The sequence below is a fragment of the Erpetoichthys calabaricus genome, chromosome 2 (assembly GCF_900747795.2).
Source record: "Erpetoichthys calabaricus chromosome 2, fErpCal1.3, whole genome shotgun sequence".
NCBI classification, from domain to species: domain Eukaryota; kingdom Metazoa; phylum Chordata; class Cladistia; order Polypteriformes; family Polypteridae; genus Erpetoichthys; species Erpetoichthys calabaricus.
In genome coordinates this window covers 154,720,122-154,742,845 of record NC_041395.2, presented here as the reverse complement: position 1 = coordinate 154,742,845, position 22,724 = coordinate 154,720,122, and the positions used below count along the sequence as shown (strand labels likewise).

General features: G+C 39.7%; 1 protein-coding gene across 1 annotated transcript in view; it reads right to left on the bottom strand.

Moving 5' to 3' along the window:
• The window catches only part of u2surp (U2 snRNP-associated SURP domain containing), a 90,569-nt gene that overhangs the window by 53,898 nt on the left and 13,947 nt on the right, over positions 1 to 22,724 (bottom strand). Inside the window, 1 exon segment of the mRNA XM_051922909.1 lies at positions 9,956 to 10,054. Within this exon segment, the coding sequence (XP_051778869.1) occupies positions 9,956 to 10,054 (99 nt within the window).

Sequence of the window (22,724 nt, the reverse complement as noted above, 5' to 3'; positions counted from 1 at the left end):
TAGTGTGACGAAGTATTCTGGTGCTATTCTGGTGATAAAATGATTTCTTCAAAATGTCACATATATTTGTCTTTCTTTTTTCCCCAGCGTGGCGTTGACATCATGGACCAGAAGGCGCGTGCTTGTTCAGTGCGAACAGGAACACGCAGGTGGCCGGTTGCTGTGTTGTACAACATCCTTGACCTAGCAGCGATGAACGCACACGTACTATATAAGGCATGCACGGGGTCCGCTGAGAAAAGAAGAGTGTTCATGGCTCACCTTGCAGAGGAACTTCGTCGTCGCTTCTTACAGGAAAAGGCGATGGAAAAAGAAAAGATGATACAGCGTCAACAAACTTCCATTCTAAGACCTCAGCTTCCCCCAGGGAAGAAAGTTCAGTGTCAGGTGCTCATTCACTGTAATAGGAACCATAGCACAGAGAGGTGTGTACACTGCAACAAGTACACATGTTGTAAATGTAGGAATGGCGGACCTTGGGTGTGTGGGAACTGTTAATATTTGAATGTGATGATTTTATATAGCACGGATCGGAAATCAGCAGTTCTTAACATTGCACCACGCAAGCTGTCGTATCAACCACCAACTGTAACTTGCTTTCTTTATTCTTCGGTTATAGTCGTGAATAAAAGTGCACTTTTATTTATGTGAAACCAGCTGTGTCAAATGGGGTTGTATGGATTGATTCTGAATGCGACTGCGAGAATGAAAAGTGAATATTAAAAAAAAAAAAAAAAAAAAAAAAAAAGCTAACCTTTACCAGTATCATAAGTTACACCGCCTGTTACAGACTGAAATCAAATTTATATTGTTATTCTAAAATTGTAAGAATAAGAGCAGTTAATTTCTCGAAGTGGAGCCGTGCGGGATCGAACTCGCCACCCTCTGATTCCCAGTCAGGGGCTGACACCATTACGCCACCGTGGCGGTTGTAGTAAGAGAGTCAATGTGGCATGCTAATGCGGCTTTTTTTTTTTTTTTTTTGAATGAAGGCGCACGTGTTCTTTTATTTGTACCTTTTGTGAAAGTGTTTCTTTGATATATGGACTTCAGGCTTCATACGTTATATAGTTTATGCCTACATTTTGTCATTTACTATTAGAATATGAAAAACGTTTCTGTTTTAAAAATGTGTTTGCACAGCCAACTATAGAAATGGAACACACATGAAATGCGTGTATTCCAAATAACGCTAGAATTATTTCCACTGTAAAACTCCACTTCAATCCCAGGTAATCAAATCAAGGCAAGGCTTGAACTAGGAGAGAAGTTCATTCTAAGTCGGTGGGGGGATGGAATAGCTGGCTGCTAGTAGCTTTATCAGCACATTCAGATGACAAAGGACTCTGGCGGAGAGGTGCAAACGGATTTATGACGCGATTTAAGGTGGGACGGATTTACGAGTTTTTTCGTAGGCTCTGGTAATTCTAGTGTTAAGGAATCATTTTCCAGGACATTTCCAGGAGCTTTTTCCGGAAATTCATGACAGGATCTGGTCATGCAGTCATACACTTTAGTCGCAGGCTTAACGCCATTTTAATTTCTCTTTGATTATGCAGGGACTTAGTGTCACCGATATGCTAAATTACATAAAGGCAACACCAATTAATGCACTGATGTATAATGGAGTTGTTTGACCTCTTTTTGTTACACACTGTTTTAAACTGCAAAACTCTTTTAAAGAAATAAATGCCTCTTGGATTGTGGAAAACTATCCAAACACTGACATATACTGAGCAATTCCATAATGTTCAGTATAGAGCTGTTGATCACACTATGAAATAGGCTACCATAGTGACCTAATTTCAGTAAAAGTTACTTGCATATTACATATTATGTCATTGTTTGTATCAAATAAATTTATGTACAATGTTTGTATTAAACAAAACTGCATAAAGCCAATTTATTGCCTATATCATGTGTATGATGCCTATAACACTAATATATGCAACAATTGGCACGCGACAAAACAAAGTCAGAGTTAACTTTCAACTGGTAGCTTTACTGGGAATACAGCAGCTGTAGAATTTGCATAAGTTAACGACAAAGATTATAATAAAGAACTTATCTTTGTGGGAAAAGAAGCAAAATACATCCATTTTAAATCATGATAGCCTTGCCATCAATTCCTGAGTTGAAAACTTGGTTAAACTAGAAAGAATACTAGGAACAAAGGATAAGAGCCTGAACTCCAGTATATTGGAAAAAAAAAAAAAAACAATCTATACGTCACTGTAGTGTAACCTATGAAAAAGGCATCTGGTGTAGGCCTAGGTTTAGAAACAATGCTGGTGTTGTTCCTTGAGGTCTGATAAAACTGCATCCAGACCAATGACCTCTTTCTTTTTTTCAGCAACACTTTTACGATAGGCATTAGATTTTGTGAGCAGTGTAAAGTCCTGTTTTCTCTCAGCCTTCTCTGCCATTGCATCTGCATCTTCTTGCATTGCCTCAATGCTAGTGATTATTTTCTGTCTCTTTGCTGCCACTTTTGTGATTTCAGAGCGGAGCTCTTCTCTTTGCTTGTCATTTTCAGTTTCCTTTTTCTTCTTTTTTTCATCATCAAGGTATTGGACATCCTGGCATTTCTACAATGCTGCAAGAGCGGCTTTGGCAATACTCCATCAAATGAGCCACCAGTCAAAGAATCTTGGATTAGGCGAAAAGACATCAGAGACCTTCCTTTCAGATTTGTAACCAGCATGTCCTTATTCACAGAGTACCCTCTTTCGACCGCTGCTTGCCCATGTGACAATGTGAACAGGTCTTTCATTGATTTCCACAGAATTGCGTACTCTGCTTTGTCACCAGCAAATCTTCCCATGAATGTGTCCAGCCGACAGGAGCTACTTCTATACCCTTGAAATTCCTCCTTATGGTGCTGCACCATTTCAGTGAGGAACATCTTGTACTCACTCAGGATTTGGTCACAGTCCTCTGCTGTATGCCATTTGGTGTTAAGAAGCAGCTGTAAGAGCTTCTCAAACATGGAGATGGCACGCCTTTCATCGCTGATCATAGTTACTGGATCTAGGCATGCCATGTGCCTTACTGCTGCATAATTCAAAGGGCATTTGTCCAGCAGTTTCTTTGCTGTTGCGGACAGGAAGGCTACACATTCTCTCCGGAATTGTTGACCCGGCAGCGGTTTTTCAAGCAGCTTCTCTGAGGCTTTCTCAAGAGCTTGTTTGGTGGCAAAGCCAAGATCCACCTCTTTCAGTGGCAAATGGAGTGTTTTGTCCAGTACATCAATTTTAAGCATTTGGACAGGTGTTTTGATGTTATCCAGTACCTCCCTCTTCATAAAGCATGAAATCAAACTCTTCAGAAGAGCCTGAAGGTCTTTTGCCAAAAATGGCATCATGGGGGCATCAGTCTGGAAAGTCTCAAGAAAGGGTTTCAGCTGCCTTGCCACATAGGCAAAAAACTGTAATTTTGCCTCAAAAAGGGGGTCACCAACAGCCTCTCTGACCACAGTGTATGATGTTGACGTTGGCATTTTACTCTTTGGCAGTTTCTTGTAATTGTCGACAAATATTTCAACATGTGGCGACATCTTAAGTGCTCTCTCTGCCACTGGCAAGTCCTCCACCCACCTGTGAGCACAGAATTTTAGAGGAAATGTTGATGTTTTGGTAATTTCAATAAAGTCATCCCATCTGGCTGATGTGTCATGAAAAAGCTGCCAAAGGGCTCTTAGTTTGTCACCTATCTTCCATCCACTTTCCTTCTCGCCTTGTTGGAAGCTTCCATGAACTGTATGAAGACCACAGGTTCCTAGGTTTATCAAGCTTCTAATATCTGGGGCCTCCTTAGACCTGTCTTCTTCAAATAATATGCTAACACCTAATGGGAAATTGCCATTAACAGGCTAACAGAAATTAGCATCGCCAATTTACTTGACATGTTTAATATGCGACCTGGGTCCACATCAGACGGAATGAAGTAACAAAACTGTCAGTTGCACCATATGCACTGTGGTCATACTTACAGTCATGCACTCAGCAGAAATTTCAAGTGATGAACTGATGTTCTGTTGTTCTCCTGTCAGCTACTGACAAGCTAGAGCAACGAGGGTCAAAACTCAAATATAATTGTCTATACATGTCTCAGTAGGTGGAGACATTGCGCAGCAGAGGCCACGACCTAGCTCAGCTGTCATCATATCTAGACTTACGAACAGCAAGCTGTTTCAAACAGAAAAATTAAAAAGCGAAAACAGAAATAAAATTCCAGGACAAGAAAGATTATTTCCAGGACATTTGGCCATTTCGATCAGTTTCCAGGTCATTTCAATGACTGGAAAATAACCCTCAAAATTTTCAGGTTTTCCAGATTTTCCAGGACGCATGGGAACCCTGACTTTTCTTAGTTGTTTATTAAAATTACGGATTTTTCAAATGTTCATTTTTTCCCCGTGCTTAAAACTCATTAAAAAAATGTTTACAGTGAGTGGTTCGTAAGACTATAGCATGAATTCTTGCAATGTTACTTTTCTCTTTTCAAGGTTTTCTCAGTGTTATTCTATGTTTTTACATTTAGTTTACTATTACGCTGTGCATTCTATGGTGTAATTAACTATTTTTGTGCTTAAAAAGGTTTAAAAAAATATTTTTACACTAGCAAAATACCCGCGCTTCGCAGCGGAGAAGTAGTGTGTTAAAGAGGTTATGTAAACATATATATACACATATACACATATATACAAATATACACATATACACATACATACATACATACACACATATACACACACACACACATTATATATATATATATATATATATATATATATATATATATATATATATATACACACACACACACATATCAACATATACAGTGATCCCTCGCTATATCGAGCTTCGTCTTTCGCGGCTTCACTCCATCGCGGATTTTAAATGTAAGCATATGTGAATATATATCGCAGATTTTTCACTGCTTCGCGGATGTCTGCGGTCTACAGTACGTGTGCTTCCTCAGTTGATTTGCCCATTTGAATTCAAACAAGGGACGCATTTGAATTCAAACAAGGGACGCTATTGGCGGATGGCTGAGAAGCTACCCAATCAAAGCACACGGTTAAGTTCCTGTGTACTGCTGATTGGCTCAGCGACAGAGTGCTGCATTAACCAGTAAGTCTAATCTCACTCATTCAGCATTAACGTGCCCAAGCGCCAACAGAAGATGCAAATGATTGCAGAAAAGGTAAAAGTTTTGGATATGCTGAAGGAAGGAAACAGCTACACCGCTGCAGGACACCATTACAGCATAAGTGAGTCCATGATTCTTTTTATTTAAAAAGGAGGAAAAAGCATATAAGATCTACGGCTGCAGTGTCCTTTAACCAGGGCGCAAAACGAATTGCCAGTGGACGTGATAAGGCAGTAGTCTGGATGGAATCTGCTTTAGGGATTTGGATTGAAGAGTGATGGAAGAAGAACAACGGCGGTGCTAAACAGTCGCCTGAAGAGGCTCCTTTAGAAGAGCTGTAACACTATCCTTTGTTGTGCAGTAAAATTAAACTCATCATTATCAGACAAGTCGTCGTGTCATTGTTGGTGAGTAACCATAATTACTTATTACATGTACATAGTTTAGTGTCACTGTACACACATTTTACTGTATACAATTTTTCTTGCATTGTACGTATTTATTGCTGGTGGCCTGTCTGTCGTAATGACTGTAACATATGTGATATCGGAGACGCTCGATATCTTTAAAATAATATTTAGGTTTTACTGTATGTAAACTGTGTTTACATACATAATTTCAACGAATCTTACCTAATATCTAAGAGAATACAGAGGGTTTATGCTGTATAATTGTGCGTGAAATGTTTATAATAGTGTGGGAGAGTTTATAAGGGCTTAAAATATATAAAAATAACCATATAAACAAATGGTTTCTACTTCGTGGATTTTCTTATTTCGCGGGTGGCTCTGAAACGCAACCCCCGCGATGGAGGAGGGATTACTATATATACACATACATATACACACATACATAAACACACACATATACATCCATCCATCCTCTTCATATATACATACATACATCCATACATCCATACATACATACATACATACATAGTGCGTTGTAACACGGGCTGTGATTGTTACATGGGAGGGAGACGACAAATCACAGCTTCCCGCTTTCTAATCGGGCCTGTGATTGGTGCTTCGACGGATGCCCAGATCCCACAGTATGTCCCCTTAGGAGAGGCGTTAGGCAAGTGTAATTGAATAGCGGTGCTGCAAGTTTAGCTTTACACCTGTTTTTAAGGCTTATTGACTGAAAGGGGCTTTCATGAAAAAAGTTAGGGCTTTGCTACAGGATACACCCTCCACAAGTTAAGGAAGTAAAAATAATGGTATATATTTCTGTTTTATTTAAACCTTTTAAGTTTGTATGCAGGCGGCATGGTGGCACAGTGAAAGGTGCCAGGTAGGAGACCCGGGTTCGCTTCCCTGCGTGGAGCTCTCCCTTGTTTTGTACGTACTGCGTTCACAGTCAGTTCACGTGATTACGTGGGTGGCGTGATGATGCGATACACAACTCCGCCTCCCACGGCCATGGAGGTGCACTCTATTACAGTATATGGACAAAAAAGAGGTTCCAGTTATGACCATTATGCGTAGAATTTCGAAATGAAACCTGCCTAACTTTTGTAAGTAAGCTGTAAGGAATGAGCCTGCCAAATTTCAGCCTTCCACCTACACGGGAAGTTGGAGAATTAGTGATGAGTGAGTCAGTCAGTCAGTGAGTGAGTGAGTCAGTGAGGGCTTTGCCTTTTATTAGTATAGATACAGTTCGTACGGTCTGGAACGGATTAATTGTATTTACATACAATCCTATGGGGGAAAATTACTTCGGGTCACAAACCAAATCAGGTTACGACCAGAGTTTTGGAACAAATTACGGTCGTGACCAGAGGTTCCACTGTACGTGTTTCTAATGTGTGAAGCTGGTACAACTCCTGTGCTATACTCACTGTGTGACAGAAAACACTTAAGTGTCATTTCTTTTTAAACAATGCTCTGTTCAACAACTGGGTGTACAGATACTTGAACTTAAACAAGATGGTCTATTGTAGAACAGAAATGAGCAGTTTCATTGTCACACAAGGCCTTTTAAGGCAGCAGATTTAACAGGAATGCAGAAATCCAGCACCAGCACTAACAAAAAGCTAAAGTGATTGGCTGAATTGCAGCTCTACCAACAGTCTGGTCAGCTCTGTACTTCATCTGAAAGGTGTTAATCAGAGTAGAGGTGACACCTCTGTAGAGACTCCTTTAGGAAAAAAGGCACCCAAATAAACAAACATTCAATTTTGTTTCTAACCACCTACTGAACTGGTTGGATGTGATGGACAAAATAAGACATCTATAAGCAGACTCTGGATCTGGAACTGAAGTGACAATGCCCAGAGGTTAAACCTTTAATCAGAACTAGTTACATTCATCCCAGTTCTCTTTATGAAGCTGAAAGCAAACTCCCCATAAAGCCTCGGAGCTTAACACCCTACACTGTGTTCAAGGACCATTCTGCTAAGCCAAGCTCTGTTTCAGTGACTGAGGATTGTTGAAGACAGAAAAGCAGGGCTACTTGAAGAAGGGAAAGTTCAATACATACACTCTTGTGCCAGAAAGAGTTAACGCTTTTCCCTATGATGTTGCAGAGAACTCAGCAAAGGGCCTGACAGCGAGCTGAGGAAGGCAACATCAGATCACACCACAGGTAATGGACCATGTAACCAACACAAAATTAGTCTTCCTCTTAAACCTGGAGCAACAACACACAACTCCACAAATCATCATCCTTGAAGGTTTGGTTTCATAAAACTGTTTGTCTATGCCATGATAAATTAGAACTCTAAATAGCCAGTAAACAGACAGCCTCTACTACAGTATGTTTGTCTTGCATCCTGTCTTCTATGTCTATACATGCAGTCAACATTTCTAAAATCCTTGTTTTCATCAATAAATTGTATTAATCTGTTTATTAAAACAAGTGTGCTTCAGTTACTTTGATATAAATCTAATAGATGGACACCACTGCTACAGAGAAAATAAAGTTGGGAGTCTTACCAACAAATTCTGAAAAACTGAAGTTTGATAATTCATTAACTGATTAACATCAGCCAATCAATGGTTTGTCTCATCAATACACATGAAACAGAGATCCTTAACACATTTCCAACAATTTGCATCTCTGGGAGGGCCATGAAACAGAAATCCCCTATTTTCATCATATTGTGTACATCAACTAACTTAATGCATGGAATCTCTTGCTACTGATGCACATTCCTATATATCATAATTTAATGGATATAGTGTAAACCATTGTTAGCTGTTATTTAACAAAGAACATAAGGAGATGCTGAAGGACATTTAAATATGTTTTAATTTACACTGTATGTAATGCCTGAGGTGCTACTGCATTTGAAAACTGAACAGTTCAATATGTGTTGCTAGTGTATACAGGTCTACACGTTAATGATCTACAGTATCCTCAGGAATTTTAAATAGAATCTGCTAATATTCAAAAAATTTTCAAACATGATCAACTGTAATGTCAATCACTGGGTGAAAGGCACATTGTATATACTGTATAAAAACATCATCTCAAAAAAGACTTAAACCAGTATAAAAGTCAGGCTACGTACAATCTGTGTGTGTGTGTGATACAATGCATTGTAATTGAACATACACAGCCTAAGAAGAATGTCAAAATAGTTGAAAACTATTTAAATCTAGGACCAACATAAATTACATTTTTGCTTAGATGAATGATTTTTACATCATCTTCAGTCAAATGAATTGCAATATAGTATATCGTAGAACAACATTTATATACTTAATATATTTCAAAAACAAAAACACATACTTTCATCACAATATATTGCTGTATCAGAATATCACTAACATTGGGCCCCAGCAATTTTCACTACCTAATGTGAAGTGCGTTGGTTTTCTTATTTACAGTGTGTCAACATTCATTCAAGAAAATGCTCAGGCAAACAATGAACTGTCTTGCTTTACTATATAACAATGTTCTAAGGAAAGCTAGTTGAAAATTTGAAAGATTTTGAAATAGTGTGATTCGATCTATTCAATCCAAGGAAAAACTGGAAAGTCAATTTACTATAAGATATAGACATTTGATTTGCCACAGAAGGCGGCAGCAGCATACACCAATGAGTATGAAGTGGAAACTAAATTTGGTGTGGCTTTCTGGAACAGCAAAATATACAAACATATCTTTTTATCTTTGCTGTTTTGAATATTGCCGTTTTTCAATTTCAGTCAACAATGTTTGTCTCAAAAGATTATTTAAATACATAATTAAAATTGAAGAAATAAAAGAAACTCAGAGTAAATAAAATAAAAAAAAAAAAAAAAAAAGACAACCTAATTGGTAGTCATAAACCTTCTTCATAACTTTTAGGACCTCTCTCCCCTAAATTGTAACAGACTCAGGTGTAAACACCATGAACTTGGGGCTGGGAGTGAAAACAATCAAAGAACAGTAGATTCTTGGGATGGTAAACTTGAGACAAACTTAATGCCCATAGTGTGTGTGTGTGAGCAGCTCATCTAAACCACAGGACAAGTAAAAGGAAGGCTACAGGCCCTTACATTTTCAGTAGGGGAAAAAAAAATTAAAAAATGATTTCTTTCCCTTTCATGTTACTTCAGACTCAAGGGACCTTAAGCACTGATATTTTCAATTAAAATTACAAACTTGATTTTGAAAATGCAGAACTTGTCTGTTGGCTATCCTTTATAATAAATAAAAATAAGAGATAAATATCACCTTGATACTATAAAACTAACATGCTGACTACTAAACAAGAATTTAAAATCAAATTAATTGTGCTTAACAAATAAAGCCAGAGCACCATACAGCAGATTTTCACAGGGGTTTAAGCCAAAAAAGTTTTTCCCATTACCTTCTTTTTAATTTCTTCTTGTTCCTTTTTGCTGAGAGTTCTTTTTGCTGCAGACATCTTGCCAATGCTAAATGATTTCAGTTTGCTCTCCAACAAAGGCTGCAAAAAAAACATGATGCCAAATAAAAATTTGAAGGAACAGAAAAGGTTCAATAACACATAACATAGTTTACTCTAAGCATAGGTGCAATGTTTAATTAAAATAAGGATGAACACTGTTCACTCTAAATTAAGAAAGCTTCCAAGAAAAAAAATCCAGAAACAAGCAATACATTTGAGAACAGTTTTTTGTAACCCAACCTACTCCCAATCAAACACACACACAAAAAGGCAAACCATCATACAAACAGAATTATACAGTACTTTATGATTAACTTCAGAGCGGCAATTTTAAATAAATAAACAAACCTCCTCCATGGCGGTAACTAAAAAGTATAGATATAGAAGTGTATTCAAAATCTAATGCAGCAGAAATATATTGTTTACTGGCTAATCAATACAGTAAAACCTTCATTATCCATCACTCAATTAACTGTCAGGGGGGACATTATAAATATACACACACACACACACACACACACACACACACTAGAGGGCTTTTCTTTCCAAACCCCCACTTCGCGTCTTTGCATATTTGGATTTCACTTACACCAAACCGTTTAATTCTTTCGGACACGCCTCTTTATTGGGAAGAAACACTACTTTTCCCTGATAGTAACATGAATTAGACGACAAAGTTTAAATCCGAACAATATACAGTATTCGGTCTCTTTTCACTGTTTCTGTTATTTCACTGAGTAAGAATTTCAGTTTGTTTGCGCTAATGCGATCTTTATCATTTTTTTTGAGACTTTTGAATTTTAATACTTTCATTATCTTTAACCTGCTCTGCATTTGTATCGCACCAACGTTTCTGAATACATATATTACTGTTCTACTACTGCCCTATGGTACGCTGCGAGCCCTGTACATCGGCACAACTGTCCCTTGTTCTAGCACGTAGTGTTCTTTCCCAGCACCATGTGTCACATTTTGAAATTGGTGTCTGCCACATATGTTCAGATTTAACAGCGCTTCGTAGCTTTTCTCTTTTGTTATACTCAATCTAATACACATTCTTAAAGTCAATAAATGTGTTGGAATTGTCAAAAAAATACATAAAAATTAAACATTTATGAAACAACAAAAGTGCTTCAAGTATTGCTTCAATTTATGGATCAGGAAGAACAGTGAAATATGTAAAGCATTATGCTGACAAAATTGAAAACATGTTGAAAATGGAAATCACTGATGGGAATGTTATTCTGTATTAACATTAATAGTTTCTGCACTGTAACTTTCTTTTATAATTGCTACAAGTAAACCCCGCGATTCGCTAGCGAATCGGAAATCCTAGAATGGCAATCAGCTTCTGTTCCATCCGATATGTGGATGGATGACATATCATGGATTGCGGGTGCGTCCGGGGAAATGTCATTTAATCCAATAGGCATATCTGTACTAAAGCGATTTCGTTTTGTGGAGACGCGAGTCTGTTGCCTTCGCTGACACCGACCGCTTCAACAGGTTGTGTTGTTTGGGGGCCACCTACTGACTCTGGGAGGCCGCTGCATCTGACTGTGGGGCGAGCGCCACAGCGCAATATGCGCCTCGGTGGGAAGCCGCTGCGTGAAGACATATCATGGAGGGTATATGCGGTGGTGTGGGCAGTCGCATCCGGGCGGCCGTACAACCTGGTGTGCATGCTGCACCTCAGGTTTAGTTCACAGGTCGAAGTCTCGTTTCTGTGTTTTCTTTGGTTTAAGCCATGACTTCTATCGCCAGCGCGTTGTAGGCGCGCGTTGTCACAGTTGGTGTGAGCCGTGACTCCTTTCGCAAGCGCGTTGTAGGCGTGCGCGTTGTCACAGCATGGACCTTTGGTTTGAGCCGTGACTCCTTTCGCAAGCGCGTTGTAGGCACGCGCGTTGTCACAGTTGGTGTGTGCCGTGACTCCTTTCGCAAGCACGTTGTAGGCGCGCGCCGTGTCCGTACATCCGGTGAGCCCTGAGCCCATCCGGTTTACAACCTTCGGTTAGAAGTATGGATATTTTCTTAATAAATTGTGATGTGCAGGCAACTGGTTTCAGTTCTGTAAAAGGGCAGATACTCCCCTTAGGAGAAGATGAGTGAGAAGAGAAGTTCCGAGAAAAAGGAAGATGCAGCAGATGGAAGTTTTGAATAGGTAGTCAGAAGACAATCAGCAGGAGTTATTGCAGAAGGAATTGGTAGGGAAAGCTTTCATTATTTGTTTTGTTTTTGACATTTCCACAGTTGTAACTACCAATGGCCAACTATGAATTCACAACATCTGGATCACAAAAGGCACAGAAGCAGCTCCTTTTCCCATCATGAAGTTATATGGACAACCCCTGGCCAAAATGATGTAATTACAACAACACTTCGAGAAAATTCAAACAGCTTTTTTTTACTTTGTAGCAAAAAACAGATATAGCACAAAAAAATGTAGTTTAATAGCTGAATATTCTGACTCCATGAAACATACCTTAAACAATTTTAATTAATGGCATATTTTTTTTCAGATCAAATAGAGGGGAAAAATTAGGAAATCATAAACTTGCAAAAACAAACAAAAAAAAAATTAGTACCTTTTTGCTCCTCGTCAGACTTTTAGGACTGCCTTAATTCTTTAAGGAATGGACGTCTCTAATGAAAAACAATATTCTACATCAAGCTGGTTACAACTTTCTCAAATAGCAGATGACAGATCAGCTTTGCAAGAGGTTGCCTAATCATGGACCTTTACAGCATACTTGTACCACTGTTATGAGGAAAGTATTGTGTACTAAAACTTATTTTTGACTATGAGTGTATGATATGTATTGTCTCCAATAATATCTTAATTATTGTTTTAACCAAGTCGGAGATGAAATTATTAAGTATATCACTCACTTTGTAAAAAAACAAACAATCAAAAACACACCTTGAGAGACTATGTATTCACTGACTCAAAACGTAACACGCAAAGGTATGCATGGTCAGCGCACCACAAGTTAAGCTAACATATCTGCCTAAAGATGCCGCCCCTGTGGATAAAACAGCCTCACTATCTATGTTGTTGGATTTAATTGAAAGACATGGATTATCCTCACTCATGTGGAGGTGGTTTGGATTTGAAAAGACTCAAGGTTGCTCAAAAGATGGAAATCTGCAAACTATGTTGGAAATCAGTTGCCATTAAAGACAGCTTGACAACTAACTTGTTCTCACCATCTGTGAACTTACCACCACTCTGAATATGAACCATGACAGGTATATATCACCCAAGGTACAAGCACAAAAACATACTCAACAAACTTTAGTGGAATTATTCTGCAAAAAAAGTGCCAACAAGAAAAGCAACAGATGGCATGACATAACAAATGCCATGACCAGTTACATCGGAAAAGATATGGTACCAAAACAAGCAGTTGAGAAGGATGGTTTCACACAACTTTTGAATACTTCAGACTCAAGATACACCCTGTCTGGCGGAAAATATTTCAGCCAAACAGCTCTGCCTAAAAATTGTATGATTCATGTTGCCAAACACCGACGCATAAACTGCAGAAGGTTTCACATTTTCCCACAATGGATTTACAGTCAATCCGAACATCTGAGCCATACCTCTCCTTGACGGTGCATTTCATCAACAAAATCTGGCAACTGCAAAAGCTACTGTCTGCAAACACCCTGCTTCCCAGAAGACCACACAGGCAACATCACTGCGCAAGGTCTGAAAGATGCACTAGCATCATGGTCACTGCAAGACCACCGCATGGTTTGCATGACAACAGACAGTGAGGCTAACATTGTCAGTGTACTAGAGATTAACAAACCGAAGAGGCTTCCTTGTTTTGAACACAAGCTTTATATTGCCATTGGTGAGTAACTTTGGATCCTCTATAAAATGCAATTTAAGTGAAACTGATTTAGTACACAGCCCCATAGGGGTCAAGAAAAAAAAAACCTGTGTCTAAATGGATTTTTTTATTTCAGTAAGAAGCATGTGCCTATTGGGTGGGTTTTATTTTCACACGCCAATTAGGTTGGGGATCAAGGTGACCTACAAGTTAATGTCAGGTGGGTTATCCGTCTGCTCTTCTGCTGAAGCAAGGCAGAAGATTGGTGAACCAAGGCAATAATCCAAAACATCTATGTAAATCTACTATAGACTGGCTTCAGGTCAGGTCAGGCCAGGGAGTATGCACTGGTACAGCGTGTTGCTGCACCCACCACACAACAAAACAGTTTGGGATCACTCATATTTAGGCAGCCAAGCACTGACCGTGCTCTCCAATGCGCTCGCTTTGCACACACGCAGTAGTGTATCCTGAAAGGTTACATGAGACAGTGAATTCATGGACTCTCAAGGGATGTTTTTTGCAAAGTGAGTGATATACAGTGATCCCTCGCTATATCACGCTTCGACTTTCACGGCTTCACTCTATCGCGATTTTTTTCTCATACACGTTTACGTCACTACGCATGCGCTTTCTGAGAACTTTAGGAGCCATCGTGGGGCTTAGATAAAACGTGCTGCTTTTTCTAAGCCTTCTGACAATGAAACTAAGCGCGGGAGGAAGATGCTTACCATCCAGGAGAAGGTGAAACTCTTGGATATGATCAAAGATGGCAATACCCTACAAAAGCCTCCTCACGCATATGAAAAGACAGCGCCAGCAACTGCCTATCAAGATGTTCTTCAGCCACGCACCCAGACACCCACTGCCTACTCCTAGTACTCCTTCAGCAGAAGAGGACAACGACGCACCTGCTGAAGAAGATACTGCACCACCTTGTCACGCTTGAGTCACAGATTTGCACAGAGACACAGGAGGTTGTAGAAAAAAAACTTCATTCAGAGCACTGCAAACAAACGTGTCTCTTTTCAAAAGTTTAAACGTGCTCCATGACAAGTCAGAGATGACAGTTCCGCCAGGAGCAGAGAATGTCTGAGAGAGAGAGAGAGAGAGAGAGAGAGAGAGAGAGAGAGAGAGAGAGAGAGAGAGAGAGAGAGAGAGAGAGAGAGAGAGAGAGAGAGAGAGAGAGAGAGAGAGAGAGAGAGAGAGAGAGAGAGAGAGAGAGAGAGAGAGAGAGAGAGAGAGAGAGAGAGAGAGAGAGAGAGAGAGAGAGAGAGAGAGAGAGAGAAACAAAACAACCAATTCCAAAGCTGAGAGGTGCTGCACAATACTTTTAAGTAAGCGGAGTACCGCGTGAGAGGTTTATCGTGCGTTATAGCGCAAGTAAGAAGGGTAAGGAGCAATGTGAAGATAGACTGTCAGCTGTTTCAAGGGTTTTCCCAGGGGCGTCTGTGTCCTCTGAGGGTGCGATCAGCGCTCCAGCTTACAACCTGAAGACTCTCCTACTGAGCTCGTGCCTTCATAGGTTAGTGGTTGTGTGTAAGAACTGTGTGTGTGTGTAATTAAATGCACAGTACAATAATAATAATGATATTTGTAACGTCTAATATGTCTTATTTTCTCTTATTTTGTCTAATATATTGGGTAATACGAGTGTAATGGTGACTAAAGGGTGTTATTTCATGTCTAGAGGGCTCTAATAATGCTAAAAAACGTATTTAGAAGGTTGTAAACAGGTTTTCTATACTCTAACTGCAAAACTATTCGATTTATAAATAAAGAATCCTACTTTGTGAAAATTCATTTATCGCGGTAGAGTCTGGAACGGATTAACCGTGATAAACGAGGGTTCACTGTAACTCAATTTCATCTCACACATCGTTAAAACAACAACTATGATATCGTAAACAATACATATCACAAACTCCTAGTCAAAAACAAGTTTTATTCCGTACACAGTACTTTTCCTCATAACAATGGTACAAGTATGCTGTAAAGTTTCAGTTGCAAAAAAAATAATTCAAATTTAAGCTTAACACCTTCCAGGCTAAAACAATTGTTAAGCTTCATCTAAAGCTGCCTATAGTGTATTTATTGTTTGACTATCTGCTTAATTAATTTTACTCTTGTAAAGTGATCCCTCCTCGATCGCAGGGGTTGCGTTCCAGAACCCCCCCGCGAAAGGTGAAAATCCGTGAAGTAGAAACCATATGTTTATATGGTTTTTTTTTTTTCATTGTCACGCATGGGTCACAGATTTGCACAGAAACACAGGCGGTTGTAGAGAGACAGGAACTTTATTCAAACACTGCAAACAAACATTTGTCTCTTTTTCAAAAGTTTAAACGTGCTCCATGACAAGACAGAGATGACAGTTCCGTCTCACAATTAAAAGAATGCAAACATATCTTCCTCTTCAAAGGAGTGCGGGTCAGGAGCAGAGAGAGAGAGAAAAGAGCAAACAATCAAAAATCAATAGGTGCTGTTTGGGCTTTTAAGTATGAATGTCAGAGAGAGAGAGAGAGAGAGAGAGAGAGAGAGAGAGAAGAGAGAGAGAGAGAGAGAGAGAGAGAGAGAGAGAGAGAGAGAGAGAGAGAGAGAGAGAGAGAGAATGAGAAAAGCAAACAATCAAAAACTGATAAAAGCTCGAACAGCACCTAAGTATGCGAAGCACTGTGCGGGAAGCATGTCGCTTGACAAAACAGCTGCAAGGAAGCCCAGCAAGGAAGGGAGCAATGTGAAGGTAGTCTTTCAGCATTTTTTAGATGAGCATCCGTATCCTCTAGGGGTACAAACAGCCCCCCTGCTCACACCCCCTCTGTCAGGAGCAGAGAATGTCAGAGCGAGAGAGAGAGAGAGAGAGAGAGAGAGAAGCAAACAATCAAAAGTCATGGTGACCAAGACTGTATTTTCATTTACACAAACTCTTTGCAGTCAATCTACAATATACTTCAAACCAAGCTGGTGTGAAAAATCATGTGGTCTGGTTTGTGACATTTATTACTGTGAGGTCTGTCAGTCATGTCGGTATATGGAAAAACATTAGCTGTGTAATAATGCTTATGAAGAGTTATACAAGGACACGTCAAAATAATTAAAATGTTTCAAACACCTGAGGCTTTAATTGTTCAAATTTCCTCCCACCCTGTTTAGATTCCTACCAACTTTCAGTCTTTTCTGAAATAAATCTTGTCAAGTTTAAGATCATCACCTCTGAAAATTTGTAAACATAAGTGGCCAGACTTGGCTAATGCTTACATCTGTGCATTAGCTAGACTGTCAGTGATGTAATTACTCTGGACTTAAGATGGCATCTCATTCACTCAAGAATTAAAATGTGTATGGTGGGTGACTTAAGAGGATAATTTTAGTTGTTAACAAATCACAGAAACGTATTATTTGCCAATTGAGTATGCTGTTTTAGAGTGTGTATGTGTGTCTTTAAAAATTACACTCTTCAATCAACATATTACATGTCATATCACTGGGGAGACTGCCAAATGTCGAAGTTTTTAAATGGTAAACAAATTTTATTTTTGAATTAACATACAGAGCAACCTATTTTGTTACAGTTGTAGGCTAATGTGAGTGAAGTTGACACCCTATAAAAGGTTGGTTCAAGCCTTGTGCTCAATGGACAGGACAGGTACCATCTCCCAGCAACCTTGGGGTAGATATACCAGTTAGAAAAATGGATGGAGGGATTGAAGAAAAACTGTGGCCATATTCATAATAACTGGAAGAAGATGAGTGAAAAGTCTATTTCTTTATCACTGCTATGTGTGACATTTAAAAAAAGAATTTAGTCACCTTGTCAACTCACTCAAATGTATGGCACTACAATTTAAAAGACTACAACTGTCATTTGATTGGCCACATCTAATTCCATAACGGGATAAAAAGCGATAAGAATGAAAAGCTTTTTAAAACTTGAAAGCACAATGGAAATTTACGCTTTATTTTGCTACGCCACACAGAATTTTAAGCAATAGGCAAAATATTCACAATTCCACATCAAAAAATTTATGCCATAACCTAAAAGGGCAACTAAACCATAACAAAATTCTTCGGCAACTTTATCATTAATTATGATAGATGACACAAATTAGTTGTTGCAGTGCTGATTGAATTAATCTTTTCCATGCATGCCACAGTAAATGAAACACTACATTTACGGACGGTCTGCAAGGAAGTGGGACAATATGCTTGATAATGGTGGTTTTAGATGTAATGCTCGTGGACCGGATTTAATGGGGTAATAAAGATGTGGAGAACAGCAAGGCCATGATAATTAAATACCTATATAAGGGGGTAATTTATCTAAAATATTTAAAAGTCTGAAGAAGAAAAAAAAAAAAAAAAAGTGTTTTGAAATGACAACTGTCACCTTGCAGACTACAGTAACTAAGGGCTCGTTTATACTTCACGCTCAGAACACGTACGCGCCCGCGTCATGGCTGCCACGAGTTCTCAGTATTCATTTGATGCATCCTCTGAGCAGGTTCTCAGAAATTAATGCGACGCGTGTGCGAGTTGCAGTACCAGCAAAAAGTCGGGGGGTGCAGTGTGCTAAAAGTTGAAATGTGACGTCAGAGTCTCTGTTTACTATCTACATGTGACAGAAAGCCGCTTTGCGGATTCCTACGAGATCAGTGTGCGTGCTTCGATGTGGTGAAGCAAAATGCCGACATACAGATGTATTCGTGGTGCTTTTATATTCAAGCGTTGCATATTCCCGATCGTAATGACACGATATATTTTAAAAGTCTCACATACCATCTTCTGTGCCGTCTTTTTTTCTAGGGCATCGTCTGGTCCTGACAGCAGCGGATCGCCAGCAATAGGTCACCACACTGAGCACATTAAATGTATGATTTTCCAACTCTCTGCACATTTAGAATCCTTAAGATTTATACCAGACATCACTTTCATGATGAAAAGCATTAAAGTATGTATATTACATTTTACAGATAAATTGGTAACTTTGTTTAAATAATGAATACTGTTAATAATTACACACATGGGGGTGACACAGAGGCGGATTGTTAGCGCTGCTGTCTTGCAGGGAGTCACGTTGCTGCTATTCCCTGTCTGGAGTTTATATGTTTTCCTGCTGGGTTTCCTCAGTGTGCTCCAGTTTCCTTCCAAAGATATGCAGATTTGGGGCTTTGGTACCACTAAATGATGCTAGTGTATGTGTGTGCTTGTATTCACCTTGCGATGAGCTGAGGCCTCGTCCAGGGATTGTTTCTCACTCGTACCCAATGGTTGCTGGAATGGACACATCCCTGGATTTAATCAATAAACATCCTTTTCAGAGATATTGCGGTAAGGTGTCATCAGAATTTAATGGGTGTTCTAGGCAATTCACAACACAGAGAAGCAGAACATGTTCTCACCGTGATAATATCTCGCACTGCCACCTGGCGGATTCCTCCAGAAGTACGCACGCAAGTATAAACACTACAACGCTTGCGTAGCAGGTGCATCCGCTGCAGCATGCGTCATGTGAAGTATAATTCCGGCCTAACACTTACCACAACTTGAGAATTACTAGTAAAGGTTCCAAACTGGGTTGCTAAAGTAACATTAAGTAATGTTAGTCTGCCAAATATGTACTAAAATTAATACGCTCATAATCCATCATCAGCGGGATTAACTACTGCTCACCATATCTGGATATGTGAAACTTGCTACTGACAAGTCACATATTTATATTTTTGCTGACCTTAACTAAATCAAGAAATCAGACTCAAGAAGCTATTAAGAGCACTGGATGTAAAATACAAGTTGCCCGCTACAAAAGCCGTACTTGCTATGCTGGTAAATGTTATAAAATAGATACCCGCACACATAAGACTGTTAGACATAGGATAAAGCAGGAATATGCATATACAGGCAGTCCCCGGGTTACATATGAGATACGGACTGTAGGTTTGTACTTAAGTTGAATTTGTATGTAAGTCGGAACAGGTACATTACTTTAATAAATGTTATTGTTGACCGACTGATGAAGTGCTCTGCCAATGAATGATAGAGTTTCACCTCTTTCTGACCTTTTTATTATTTCTACTTTATTTTCAATGGTGATGGTTTTTCTCTTCTTTACTGTAGCACCAGCACTTGCATCAAATTTGTGTTTCAGAGACATTTTAAGGGTGAAGACAAAAGGTCTGAGCTCTTCTGTACAGCACTGTACACGCTATCACAGCAGATAAGGCACCAGTCGTCAACACGTCTGATGCATAGGGTGGTCCAGATCTAATTATGCAATTTTCATTACGCTATAACTTAATCAGTTTATTACATAGAAAATCACTTGAAAAATCCCGGACCATCAAGAAATGTGCGAACTGACGACATGAAGTATCGTCTTTGTGCCGAACTGGAATTGTTCCTGCATAAATCAAAGTCATCCAGACGATCTGGATCTGCAGAATTAGATTTGGACCACCCTGTACTGACAAGAGACAACTTCCTGCTATGAGCTTAACAGTACAAGCAGGCTTGCTATTGAGAATGAATGGGGGCAGCGAGGGGCGGTTCATCACCAGCCCACATCACAGTCACCTCCACTACAGTATGCTGCCTGCAGTGTCTCACCGCACTACTGCCCCCATTCAACACACAGCCATCCAAGGCACACTAATCCTTCCCTCCCCCGCCTCCCCGTTCACCCTCAGTGGCCTCTGTTCAGCCACAACAGGGTCACCACTTGCAGCGGGGGGCTGGCAGTGAAACCGCTTGCCGCCGGGAGCTGCCCGACGGACAATAAACTGCGCAAGCAGTGAAATCGACCCCCTCCAGTCTCCGTCCAGACACCGCGTGCAGCGTCTCCAGGCCGAAGATGACAGAGCGGCAGTTACTGAGGCGCATGCGTCGCAAGCTGCGGCCCCGTTCGTACTGTATGTTGTACGTTGGGTGTCCGTAACCTGGGGACTACCTGTACATAATTTAGAACCATTAAAAATGTTAATCAAAACAGTCCATGTATTATGATAAGTGATTAGTGTGTTATTGAATCAAGAGCAGTGTTTACTAACTGGTAGACCCAAATGTAATACATAAAATGAAAATTCAAAAAGAAGTACAGGAGATATAAAAAATGTTCGGAAAAAAACATTTGAGCAGTTTCTTTGAGGCAAAGCTATTCATAAAATTTAGAATTTTTAAAAGTTTTCTTTACAAATATTTCATATTGATGTAGAAAAAATACCAGGTTTTGTCTTTGTATATACAGTTCTATATTGTGCTGATCTTCAATCTTTAAGGTGTTTTCACGGTTTGCAAAGGAATATCAAATCCTGCATTTTGGGTGAAAATAATTGTAATATCAATTTAAGACCATATCTAATTCACAGCAATTTCTAGTCATGTAAATTGACATGGTCCAGCACCAAGATCAGCAACTGCAGTCATCACGTCTGACATATCCTCTGACTGGAAGTCAAATAATGTGACGATGGCTTAAGTGGGTTGAACAAAATAACTGATGAACTGTTTGTCCAATACTATATTCAGAACACTTGCATTAAAGTATAGACACTACAGAGGAAACAAATGCACCACACCAAAGTTCCTCCCTGTTACTGTTGTTTAAAATGAAAGAGACCAAACACACACTCTCACCAGCCCCCTTTTGAGTTCAAGGCTGCTGTAATTCTTTGAGGCATAGATTCCACAAAGGTGCAAAAAAACATTCCTCCAGGATTTGGGTCCATACTGACATGATAGCATCACGCAGTTGCTGCAGATTTGTTAGGTGCACGTCCATGATGTGAATCTCCCATTCCACCACATCCCAAAGGTGCTCTACTGGATTGAGGTCTGGTGACTGTGGAGGCCATTTGAGTACAGTGCACTCTGTCATGTTCGAGAAACCAGTATCTAACGATTTGAGCTTTGTTGACATGGTGCGTTATCCTGCTGGAAGTAGCCATCAGAAGATGGGTACACTGCAGTCATAAAGGGATGGGCCTGGTCAGCAACAATACTCCAGCTATGCTGAGTTGGTACTAAGGGGCCCAAAGTGTGCCAAGAAAATATCCCCCATACCATATCACCACCACCACTCTGGACTGTTGATACAAGGCAGGATGGATCCATGCTTTCATGTTGTTAATGCCAAATTTTAACCATACAATCCGAATGCTGCAGCATTATCATCAAACCAGGCAACTTTTTACCAATCTTCAATTGTCCGATTTTGGTGAGCCTGTAGCCTCAGTGTAGTGCAGTTTTGGTGTAGATTGTAGCCTCAGTTGCCTGTTCTTAGCTGACAGGATTGGCACCCGCTGTTGTCTCCTGCTGCTGTAGCCCATCTACTTCAAAGTTTGATGTGTTGTGTAATCAGAGATGCTCTTCTGTGTACCTCGGTTGTAATGAGTGGTTATTGAGTTTCTGTAGCCTATCATCTCAAACTAGTCTGGCCATTCTCCTCTGACCTATGGCATCAACAAGGTCATTCTCATCCGGACATCTGCCACTCACTGAATGTTTTCCCTTTTTTAGACCATTACCTGTAAAACCTAAAGATGGTGGTGCATGAAAACCCAGTTGATCAGCAGTTTCTGAAATACTCAGACCAGCCCATCTAGCACCAAAAACCAAGCCACTTTCAAAGTCAATTAAATCACCTTTCTCCCCCATTCTGATACTTCGTTTGAACTTCAGAAGGTCATCTTGACAATGTCTACATGCCTAAATGCATTGAGTTACTGTAAATGGCTGCTTAGATGTGTGTGTTAACAAGCAGTTAAACAGGTGCACCTAACAAAGTGGCTGGTGAGAGAGAGAGAGAGAGAGAGTGTGTGTGTGTGTGTGTGCCCTCAAATTCTACTACAAGCCTCCATGATTTTGTTAAAACAAAT